The 12,631-nt window shown below is 39.4% G+C and overlaps 1 protein-coding gene across 2 annotated transcripts in view; it reads right to left on the reverse strand.

Moving 5' to 3' along the window:
• The window catches only part of PPP3CA (protein phosphatase 3 catalytic subunit alpha), a 197,155-nt gene that overhangs the window by 45,723 nt on the left and 138,801 nt on the right, over positions 1-12,631 (reverse strand). For both annotated transcript variants that reach the window (XM_056333780.1, XM_056333790.1), the window contains exons 4-5: positions 3,006-3,117; positions 1,579-1,724 (exon numbers count right to left, since the gene is read on the reverse strand). In XM_056333780.1, coding sequence (XP_056189755.1) covers positions 1,579-1,724; positions 3,006-3,117 — 258 coding nt within the window. The remainder of the gene's footprint in view (positions 1-1,578; positions 1,725-3,005; positions 3,118-12,631) is intronic.

Raw genomic sequence — 12,631 nt, forward strand, 5'->3', positions numbered from 1 at the left:
TTTAATATAAAAGCACCCCTTGTTAAGACGTGTGTATGAATCAGGCTTGCACTACAAAACATTCTCTACTCTGACCAGAAAGATCAAGTAATGATTTAGTAGCATACCCAACTCATACCCCCCACGCTCCCTACTCCTCCCCAAAAAAATATTTCCAAGAGAAAGAATTTTTGTATGTTTTCAACACTCAGTTAAAAAGCTGTGATGAGACCTCTACAATTTTACTTTTGTGTCCTTGTCATGAAATATTCACGGCATACCTACACTTAACTTATTTCAGCCCTCTAACAATAATGCTTTTGTAACTAAAATTAGCTTTAAATTAAATAAAAATTCATAAATATGCAGAACCAAGATGAATAAACCTGCTCGCAGGGTGTGTGTATGTGTGAAGATGTTAATGACCTTAATCTAGAATCTGAGAACTTTTTATTCTGCCATAACATTCTTGCAAAGCCAGCCAATTTTTAGGCAGAGAATACTTATGTAATGAGATAGCAAACCCTTACCTCAGAAACAAAACTTTACATTCAATAATTTTTAAAAGTGCAGTTAATCTAACTGCTTTTAAATCAAAATGTGGAATTACTGGCTCAAGTTTGTTGTTGGTTTTTTTTTCTTTTTAAAACTGCATTAATTTCTTAGTAGGCTACAAATTAACTTCAGAATATAATTTATCTTTTAGTAACTTTAAAGCTCAGAAGTATACATTCGTGTTTGCAGGTTTCAAACTGCAAGCAAGAAACAAGAAAATCTCTTCTGCTGAGAACACTAAGAATGAATGGTTTAAATACCTGCTTTTAGAAATATCAACTGAGATCTCTTTTACTGAAAAAAGATCTGAAAAAAAATTAATCTTTCATAACGTGCAGCAACACTGGATTATGTGAAAAAAACATCTGACACTGTTCTTTGAACTTTCATGAGATTTTAAAGAAACTTCTCAGAACACGAGAGTACCACTCAAGCATCAATTTACTAAGCTTCACTTCATTTACTAGGCACTCAAATGCAGTACGATTAAAAATGTGGCAGGACCTACAGAGAACGAAGCTCTTGACATTTTTTAAAATAATAATGTTGTTTTAACTATAGTAATTACAATTATACCGTAATTTTTTATTATATCTTTTAAGTATCCTGAGTTTTTTCTACAGCTACTTTTACCTCTTCTCCAAGGAAGTGCAGAGTGCCTAACAAGGCACAAGGAGTCCTCAGATGGTGTGCTTACATTGTGCTAGTAGATTAATACTTGAAAGAAATTCATGCTATTTATTCATTCATTCCCAAATACTTATATACCTACAGATTATTGGGCTTTTTTTAGAACATGAAGATGATAAATACTTTGTTTTACTGGATGCCGGTGATTCCCTCACCTCAATAAAATAAGACTAATAGCAGCCATTCCTTTCATGTTCCATTTAAAGAGACCTTTAAAAGGTGATAATGTCAACATGAACGTCAAAATGACATATGAGCATCTCACACAAATGAACAACAGTAAGAAAGGATTCAAGTTGTAGTTGCTGGTGATCAATGGTTCACTTATTAGGCCTGAACACTATTCAGACTTACTTTTCTGATGTCATCTAAGGTGTTGATCTCTGGAGATAAGCCACCGTGTACACACAGGAATTGTTGGTTCATCAGAGCAGCCAAGGGAAGGCAGTCGAAGGCATCCATGCAGGCATCATATACACGTTCTGAATATTTGATTTTACCTTTTAAAGATCAAGATGGTATCAGAAAGTGCCATCAATATTTAAGAGGAAAAAAGAAATTAGGATGCTACTTAGTTTCTCAATCTGAGGACTGTATCAAAGCTTGCCTCATGCAAAAAATTATTTCGGATTATTGTTATTCGCTGCTGGAAAATTCTTCAGATTCTGAGGTGAAACTAGTGAGAGTTCTGCCAAATTTATTACTATTTTCTAAGAAAATGTAAATAAACAATTTAATATACTGTTATAGTCTGCCATGAAATCTACATAGCAAACCTTAAGAAGTCTGTTGAGTGGTTGTCTTCTGCTACATTACCACTCAATATAATCTCTATGAAGTAATCAGAACTTTAGCACAGTCTCTTGTAATTATCTACAGAAATGCCATTATGAAATGAACGAGGTGGTACAATAAGGCTGAAATGTTAATTTACCAATATGCATATTAAACTCAGTAAACCATGACGCCTTTGGAGCCAATTAATATTTCCTTTATCCCTTACGCCAAAAGGGGAACACAGATTTATGGCAATAGCTTCAGATTACAGTGCCACTGAAACAAACAAAGCTTCATTGCGCAAGTGAAGGTCTATATCTAATGAGCTTCTACATGTCCCTGTATCCTTTCTTGCAAAACAGAAAGGAATTCCTATAAAAAGGGCATACTGCAAAGTTTAAACCTAATTAGAGGTTAAATGTGAAAATGCTATACTTAAAGAAAAAACCCAACAACACAATATAAAAATCCTTTGCATTTTTCTCCTGCCGTACAGGAGAGCCAGTGAGATGCCACCTCCTCCTCAAGCGATCGGGGTCCTGTCAGAGATACCTGAGCTGGTGTGCTGGCAGGGTTTGATTGCTAGGCGGCTGCATGGGGCAGCAAACCAGCAGCTACTGCAAAAAGCAGTGCCAACATGGGTTTACCAAGAGCATCCAGGCTCAGGTGTCTGCACAGTAGCCCTGGGCTGCTTTGCAGGCCAGGCTGGCAAGCTGAAGTGCCTTGATACCTGCAGCACCAAGTGACAACACCCCTGGGTTTGTACAGGTGGTTGGTCACTACCCACTGTGGAGGGTCCAACCCCTTCCTTTCTGCACCACTGAGGACCCTCTCCAGCCTCTGCAAGGTGACTGCCTTCTCAGAGAATGATGATCACAATTTGACATTAATGATCGTTAAGAAGAAAAGTACATTTCAAATTAAACAAGCATCAAATACTCACAAAATAACAAATCAAGTTGTTGAAAAGGGAGTTAAGAGGAGAAAGATTAAGGCAGACTTACATTCTTGCTTAAATGTGAAATACTCTGTTAAATGTCTACATTCATGATTCCCACGAAGTAAAAACAGTGTTTTGGGGTAAAGGATTTTCAAGGCCCACAAGTACAGCACACACTGTAAATCAGAAACAAGAAAAAAATATAATTCACAATTAAGGATGTAATTCAACCACGTAAGTACAGCTCCACCAAAAATACTAGCAGAAGAAAAAGTATTCCGTGTGAAACATTTACTTGCAATGTGTTAGCTTCACTCTTCATACATTACATGCAAACATTTCTTTGCACTTTAACCTGCACTGGCTGAAACTAGTATCCTATATTCTGATAAAGTTTCACACCTCTGCTCAGTGGTGTACTGCCTTCAGGGGCCCCAGCTATCAAGAAGCAATTGCTGCACACCTTTAAAACAAAGTGCGCACTCTCCACCTGGTAGGTTAGGCAGAAATCTGCCGTGGAAACAATTTCACCGGAAGATCCATGTTTCCTGGCTTAAGGAAATATTGCCATAGAACAATTTAACTCACACTTCAGGAAATACCTCAGCTTCCAGTATTACACAGTTTTTCAATGAATGCTTGTTGATTTTTCACTTAACATTTTTCTGTACAAACAACGGAGAAAAAACCCACAAAGCTCTTGCATTAAATGAAGTTACTATAAAGCTTCTATAAAGCCTTTTATCTTTCCAGATTTCTATTTGAGATGACATTTCTTCTAGACATGTTTTCAAAGATAAAAAAAGAGAAGCCTGGGAGAGGCTAATCTGTGCTCAGACCTCTCAAAACCATAGGATTAAAATAGTTGTTTTGAAAACAAAACTGACACAGCAATGCTGCATTACAAGACTCTTGGCAAATGAGTAAACTCGCAAACTTAATGGAAGATTTATTCTTTGTGCAGGATGACCCTGCCCAGGTACCTGGCTGACAAACCCACAGCTACAAGGAAGCTGATGGAACTAAGACCCATTCACCCCATGAGATGCACCACCATCTGCAAGAACACTGTACAGACCACAATGGCCTCTCAAAAAACTGGGGGTAGAAAACTGTCTGAACAACTTCTATTCCAATCTTTCCTTCATTAAATACCCACAAACTGCAGAACTGTTGCTCGAGAAACAAAAGGTCACAATGCCCCTGCCCCCCAGACTTTCATTTGCAGCTACCTCCTAACACTCCCCTTCCTTCTATTGACAAAAATTATTTATTTACCTTAATAATCAATAGATTGGAAACTCAGAATGTACTCCTAACCAGTTTCTACTAAAGAGCAAATTCAGCATTTTTGTCAGTGTAATGCCTCTGTATTTGTACAGCATCAATTCTCTTCTACAGTTCAGAATGTCTTGATAAACAGCATAATTACATTAATCATGTCTCAACGTTTTGATTTCTGGTCCCTCATTTGCTATGCAGTCCTCATCATATAAAAAAAAGGAAAAAGGATACAACACTTATGTTTGTGCTAAGCCTCACACTATCCATAGATAATTACATAGCAACAGGGGGTTTATACTACTCTTTGTCTTGAATTTATTACATATAAACACCTGGATGCTCTGCCTGCGCTCTGTAATTTCTGTTCTTCTATTCAGAGGGTCTAGAGCCAGGTAAAAGAGCAGAAAGTACAGGCAGCATCCTCCAGGACCTGCAAAATTAATTCTCCCCCTTGGAAACAGATGGAAGGCCTCCCAGCTCACACCACCTCTTCTGCCTCCCAGGCACTATTGCCACTGCAGGAAGAGAGAAGAGACATCAGAACGCCAGGTAGATCATGCTGACGGAAGCCAGCATGAAATTATGGCGTCAGGTCACAGGAATTACCTGCTGTGGCCCAAAACAACACAAAGGGTGAGCCTCGAGAATGTCTTCTCTCTGTACAAACTCCAGCAGACTTGGGTTTGAGGATTTCACTTCAATGGGGAAGGAAGCCTGCACCTCTCCACACCACTAGCTCAACCCTCCGTCTCTTTGAAGATGACTTCTTCATTCCTCCAAGAATTCCCAGAACTTTCTTCTTCTTAGAGCTTACTGGCTAATGCAAAAATTTGATGTAAAAGCTGTGAGACAGTAAGTTTAAAGTAATACCTCCATCCATGCAAGAACAACTCCAGCTTTTAAAGTTGTGTATTAGAGCTTCTAATCTTGCCAAAGGATCTTATAATTTAGAAAAGCACAATGATTAGTGCTTTACTAAAAAAAGAAAAGAGAAGGAGAGAGGGGAGAAAGGAGGAGAGAGGGGAGAAAGGAGGAGAGAGGGGAGAAAGGAGGAGAGAGGGGAGAAAGGAGGAGAGAGGGGAGAAAGGAGGAGAGAGGGGAGAAAGGAGGAGAGAGGGGAGAAAGGAGGAGAGAGGGGAGAAAGGAGGAGAGAGGGGAGAAAGGAGGAGAGAGGGGAGAAAGGAGGAGAGAGGGGAGAAAGGAGGAGAGAGGGGAGAAAGGAGGAGAGAGGGGAGAAAGGAGGAGAGAGGGGAGAAAGGAGGAGAGAGGGGAGAAAGGAGGAGAGAGGGGAGAAAGGAGGAGAGAGGGGAGAAAGGAGGAGAGAGGGGAGAAAGGAGGAGAGAGGGGAGAAAGGAGGAGAGAGGGGAGAAAGGAGGAGAGAGGGGAGAAAGGAGGAGAGAGGGGAGAAAGGAGGAGAGAGGGGAGAAAGGAGGAGAGAGGGGAGAAAGGAGGAGAGAGGGGAGAAAGGAGGAGAGAGGGGAGAAAGGAGGAGAGAGGGGAGAAAGGAGGAGAGAGGGGAGAAAGGAGGAGAGAGGGGAGAAAGGAGGAGAGAGGGGAGAAAGGAGGAGAGAGGGGAGAAAGGAGGAGAGAGGGGAGAAAGGAGGAGAGAGGGGAGAAAGGAGGAGAGAGGGGAGAAAGGAAAGAGAAGTGGTTTAACCTTCCCTCATAACTAACCTTTTCCATTTTCATAAAGCTTTGGCAACACTGAAGTGACTACTTTGGTACTCAAAATATCATCCAGATTTGGGAAGCAGTAAAAATGAGGAAAGCTGGAAGTTTTATCTTTTTGGCATTTGGTACTTACTTACAGGTAATCTCTTTACATTTCCTTATCACAGATTTATTTTTTTTTCCCCTCTAGACTCATTGAACTAGACTGAGAAGATAAAGGAGAACCAATGCAGTCCAGAAAGTTCTGTGTTTCCCTGACAGTATTCAAGTAACGTAAGCCTACCATTCATATTTTGTGTTGTCAGCTGTACCATATCAAAGGCTTATTTTGTTTAGATAATTCCTTTAATTTTCTCCCTTTTCTGTTCAGTAGTCCAGTGATGTAACATTGTAACAGTAAACAAGAACTAATTAGCAGATTTTTTCTTCCCCATGCAAACTAAACAGCAAATATCAGGGTGACTATTTTTCATGGCTTTTCAACTTAGTCATTTACATACAAAATCCTTAAGTTCAAAAACAACATATCATGAGCAAACATTGTATTTTTTTCTAACTCTGCTTTGCATATCATGATTCTTACTGAAGTCAAAAGAGTTACAATAATTTGCCTTTGGTGAAAATCTGATATTACAATGTTCAATTACTTGGTAATATTGCTTCCCAATAGCAAAATTTTAAAAGCTCTCTTTTTTCCTCCAACTTTTTCATCAAAAATATACTACTCATCAGCTCTGCTGTAGTTCTGTGTAACATACACAGCAGCAACCTTGCAATCTGGACATCTCTAAGGTATTTTTGGCCTGTCCCATTTCATACTACCAAAAAAAAAATAAATACATCTCTTAAATGCCAGCCTTCACACTGCACCCCTGCTTACTTGCGTAGTCTTTCAGCTGTTGAAATAGCAGATATATTAAGTTTGTAACAAAGAGGTAATCTGCCCACCTCCCACCTTCCATAGTCAAGCTGTTTTCCTGCTGAGGTTCTGGCAGCCTCAGCATCAGGAAAGAAAAGGTCTGTGCAATTAAGCACAGTGTAAGCCAAAGGCATGTATTTTCAAAACAGACTTAGGATTTAACTCCACTGTTGCATGCTGAATTTCAGCCTTTGCACAGTTCAACAGTTTGACACCTCCTGAAATGGAAAACTGAAAGTCCCAGACCTCTTGCATGCATCTTAAGTTATGTGCTCAAAACAAGGAACCTTGGAAAATGGTTACCGTTGCCACTGGATTGCAACCACAGCAAAATCTGTAACACGGTGCACTCACTTCTGGGTGCTTTTGCACTGATCGTGCCAGGAAGAAAGAGATGCAGCTCCCTCTGTTAGCTGTGTGGCTTCGTACGGGTAACAAAAGATGAACTCTCCTTCCAAATGACTGTTGGCATTGGGCACTCCCCCAGCAGATGAAATTAAGTGTGAATAAATGCAAGGTAATTCATACTCAGAAGCATCATTTGAGCCATGCTTTGCTAAGGTCTGTACTGATGCTCTGTGGAACAGTGTACTAGCATAGCTCCTTCACTTGTAACACACACCTCACCTAAATATAAACACTGCATTGAAATAATTATACCATCATAGTACCTTGTACAGGTACAGCTTACAAAAATGGAATAACCACCTCAATGGAAATTGTAATTGCATTCACACTACTGGTATGACTATTTATTAGGGCTTTATTTCAGGGACAAATAAAGATACATAGGATCTGTAACCAAAATACTCACAAGAGATGCAAGTTATTGCTGTTTCTGAACTACCATCCCTTGATCACAGGGAAAGAAAACTTTGAACACTACTACAAATAAAGAAAAATTGTATTGCCTTCACTACAACAAGGACTTCATTCTTTTTGTTTCAAACTTTCAGGGCATAAAAGATGATCACTTCTCTTAAGGCTCTGCTGCAGAACAGGGACAACAAGGTAGTGCCACTTGCATCAAGCAGATCCTCAGTGAACAACTTAAAGTCTTTGTTGCAGCTTGTTTATCAATGTGCTGTTATTTACCTGGTTTTTGTGTTTCTAAGACCAGTGCTTATGCACATACAGGTTGCCTATTAAAAAATTAAAAAAGGCTACTGCTGTGGAAATAGACTTCTTATGGAGAAACAGTGAATTCATTCCTCATGGTCTGGGTCTCAGCTGTTTTAAGATGTTGTTCAAGAACTTATGTTTTGTTTTTTTTTTTTTATGAATGTCTGTTGAATATTCCCAAGCTGCTTTGGAATCTTGTTTTAAAATCTGCATGGTCCTTTAGCATCTCTAGACTTCAATTATTTTAACTCTCTTCTAGCTAGTCTCCCAGATGATTTTGTTAAAACATCACCTGCAAAACACCGCTACTTGCTTTGTACTCTTTTCTAGTATTTATTATATCTAGACTGCATCACTCCCATTTCAGCCCTTGGAAGGACCTTAAAATATCCAAGAAGGAAGGACCTCTTTTTCAACCAAAAAGTGACTGGAAGATTCTTTCTTTTTCTGAAATGTTCCTCTAATTCTTATAGCTAGAACTTTCTCAACAGGTATCTGTGTGCTGGCTCCTAGCTCTCCTCATTGGACCTCATGTCTTGGTCTCAGTTTTTTTCTGGTACAATGGGTCCCACAAAGAGATGGAAGCAGTGTGGGCTAAGCGGTGCCAGCAACCTCCAGGGCATTATCCCACTTGCATTAACCCCTGCAGCCAAAAGGGGTTCTTGGCATGCTGGGGACCCGCTTTGGGAAGAGCTGACACAGGACCAGGCAAGCTGAGAGGATGGCCCTGGTGCAAACAGATGTTCCAGTCTGGGAATCTAATACATATAGAAATAATCTGAATTTGCTGATTTACTGAATATTCACAGCTCCGAGGAGCACTGCCCAGCAAAAATAAGATCTTACAAGAAGCAAACTCTTATTACAGAGAAACATATTTGCTATTGTTACATAAAAGAAAACAGCAAGAAAATTTTAGGATAATTAAGGTGTAGAGATTTTTTTTACACTGAGAGAAGTGAAACAAACAATTGACTTCACTGGTGAACTACTACTGCCAGCCAAAACTTTTACATTTTAAATCAAGCTGTTTATTGGGAAACCTTAGCACATTAGAGCAATGGAGGAAACCAAAAGGTGTTTATTCTTCCAATAAAGTCCTAGAAAGTGCATGGAGATTTGAGAGGTAATAAACACATGACTTCACTAGCATTAACTTCACCCACAGTTTACTAACTTGAATTTATTTATACATAATTCTTTCCTTGGGAGAGACCAGTTAATAATTTCTAACAGTTTACCAAGTTCAGATGCATCTCAAGTGCCAGATGTTTTTTTAATTGATGCAAAGTCCGATTATCAAATTCCAGACTCACTCCAAACACTTCACTTTATTCTTGCTGGAAATATCCCAAGAAGAGTTTCTTGGTCTGGAATTTTGGTCTTTGTGTTCGAGAAATGAAGATGCATGCATGTTTTGAACCTTAAAACATAACTCCAGTATTATTCATTTTGAATATTGGTTTAATTCTCCGTTAACTATTTCTTAACTGTCTGCTCTATTAAAAATTATCACTATGAACCTTATGATATTCAACTGACATGTAAGCCTGTATGTTTTCATGTGGGACTGAGCAGGAAAGTAATTCCAACAATTCACTTATATAATATTATTAATGCATTCTAGTCAGTATTTACTCTGATTGCAATATTTCTAAGACTGTGATGAGAAGCAGTCTATATGTGTATACCCCACCCCCATCCCCTACAACGCATGGCATTTATGTCTGCCTTTCAAAAGAGAGTTTTCAGACTCAGGTAGAGATTAGTCATTCTTCCTTACAGTACATTCCTGTAGAATTACTTATGCTCTAACTATTCTTTGGTTTTAAAAATAGCCCTCTGTTTTGATCATTTGGGTTTCTTTCCTCCATGACCACAAAACTTACGTGAAAGTGAGTACTGAGGAGTTTCTACTCCAGAGTTTCCATTCCATTCCACCCTGGAATGGTGCACAAGCACATCAGGGAAATGTTATCACTTATGGAGCCAAGGAAACAAGTGTGTTGAATCAGATACTGCAATTTGCAGAAATTTTTTATTCTAAGTGAAGAAATGCTCGGGCTCTGCTGAAAGGTCAAATGGAAAAGAGGCTGCAGCTACAGAATAAAGATTTGGTCTGTGCTGAGAAACCTTGCCTCAGTCTGCCTACAATTTTGACATTCTTTGTTTTACCTGTTTTAATTCCTTTATTAGTCTCTCATCCTGTGACACCTTGCTTAGAACTAATTTTAAAGACACAAAACACATACCACCACTGCCTCCACCGCCCCCCTTCCCTGCCCCAAGCAGTGGAGCTAACTGGTAAAACCAAGTGCACAAAACAGAGCACATACATGAAGGATGGAGCCCTCGGATCAAAAAGCTCTGTGGGGCAAGGACTGTCATTTCTTAAGCAAATACTTTTCCCTTTTCCTCTCTGCATTATCAAATGCCTTCCACCTACCTTATGCAATTTCTTCCTCTGTTCTTAATGATAATAGCTTACATTATATAGTACCTTTCATCCAGAAGAATCCCAAGTGCTTTCCAGCCCACAGACAAGGATTATCTCGCCCACTTCCAGAACTCAGCTAGGTCTAAGCTCAATGGTGTCACTTTTACGCTAGATATCACATGGCAATTGAAGGGATTTTTTTAAAGCTTATATTACTCGCCATTAGTACCTTGGACTACCTACTTAATTCTTTCAGAAAGACCCCAGAACTGCAGTAATCTTCTGCAACACACAGCAGAAAGGGGAGCCAACAGACTGATGGAATAAAAATCACTGTGTTACTGACATGGTAGAAATACACACTGAAATCAGGCTAGGACTGTTTACTACCATGACTTCTCCAACACAAACTACAGACAAGAGCTGGTGCCTGCTAGAAATGCTCAGGGCCCCTTCTTCACCAAAATCACCCCCTACCCCCCCCACCCCCCAACATGCCAAGTTGCATTCTTCACCATTTTCCTTTCCTTGTCGCTACTTACTGTTCTGAGTTCATGCCTGAATGCATAGCTCTACATCCAAATAAATTTACAGAACAGAAACCCGCCTTTCCTTTCAAAGACATTCTTTAATCAAGGTGACAGGTGGGGAGAATTAGTTATTTGACCAAAAAAGTAGTGGTCTGAGAACATCACATACAAAAAGGAACAATATAAGTGACAGCTCAGATATTTCCTTGGTACTGCCAGAAGCCAGTACTGCTTCCAGTAGAAGAGTAGCATTCCAGAACAGAAAAGCTAAATTCAGAATATAATTTGCTAAATATGTAAGTGCAGGTTGCTAAATGAGGAATTTTAAGGGGCTTATTCCCCACCCATAAGCTATTTTACTTTGTGTTATATGCCTTTCTGTTGTTTTTAATTGGTAATAGCCCTGGAGTACATTTTGGCAAACTGTCAGATAAGCACTTGAAAGCTGAAGCAAATCCACTTGTTCTATTTCTTATATTAAAAACATCTATAGAAATGAAGACAAAACCCTCCTCTTCCAGATACAACTTGGGTCACTCAAAGTCTACAGGAGATCAGAACTAGGTTATCACAACTGAAAAATGGTGGTTCAAGACTGAGCTGCACAAAGGTTTAAACCTGTGAAGCCACCCCCCAACATTCCCAACCTTCCCCAAGTGATCCAGCATGGTAATCCACAGCAATAATTCAGCTCACAGTTCACTGTGGATCAGAAAAGGAAGGAAGTAGGCACACATGGCTCAAAAATATAAACATGATCAAAGTGCTGACTTCAGTATGAGACTAAATCCTGACTACATTGACGTCTGGCAGGTGGGTAAAAGAACCTCGCAATTCTTAAGTGTTTAGAGCATTTGCACTTGGAATAGCATATTTCTATTTGTAAAATGTACCAAAAGATTCTGTTTACATTTTAAATTAAGTTTTAACGTGAACTAATAAAGCAAAAGTAGTTGTATGGAAACTTATTTTTAAGAAACTTTTCACACTGTAAATATAACACTGGCAAGACAATGCACTGATCCATTTTACAAACACATTATAAATAGCTCCTTGGGATCACATATTTTACATCAGTATGGCAACAGTGTGCTAAGATGTGGTATGTAGAACGAAACAGCAGTATATGTGTTCTCGTGTGCTGCCGTCTTATCTAGTCACAGACACATAGCCGTGTATCGTAGGACCTATATTGCTTCTAAAAGACAATGGGTATTCTCCCCTCCTCACTTGGAGTTGAAGTCTGAACTTTTCAGAGAAAGGAGTCAACCTGTAGCTCAAAAGCTGCTGCAAGGCCTTCTGACTGGCCATTCCATGACTAGATCAACTATGATCTGCATGAATAAATGCAGGTCAGGTTTTATTTGATAAACATGCACATCATCTGTCAGTTTGCAAAACCAAGCAGCAACACAGAATAGAAGAAAAAATCCAGTTTGTTTTATGAGCACTGGAACAAAAGATTTGTGCTTGGTATTTGACTTGTTTCTAGTCAAAGACAGGCAGGTTGGACAGGACACTGTTTCTTTCACAAGCTAAAGATGCTATCACTTAACCTCGACATTCTACAACATGATACTGGAGTCTGCACCAGGTCTCAGCACCTTCAGCAGGGCACCTGTACATTCTCTGTGGATTAAAGTGCTGCATCAAAAGCCAGAGATCACTTACTCCTGCATGGAACTCAATCAGCCTCTCCAGCACAGCATGTTACCTGCTGGCTTTTT

The sequence above is a fragment of the Falco biarmicus genome, chromosome 1 (genome assembly GCF_023638135.1).
Source record: "Falco biarmicus isolate bFalBia1 chromosome 1, bFalBia1.pri, whole genome shotgun sequence".
Taxonomy (NCBI): domain Eukaryota; kingdom Metazoa; phylum Chordata; class Aves; order Falconiformes; family Falconidae; genus Falco; species Falco biarmicus.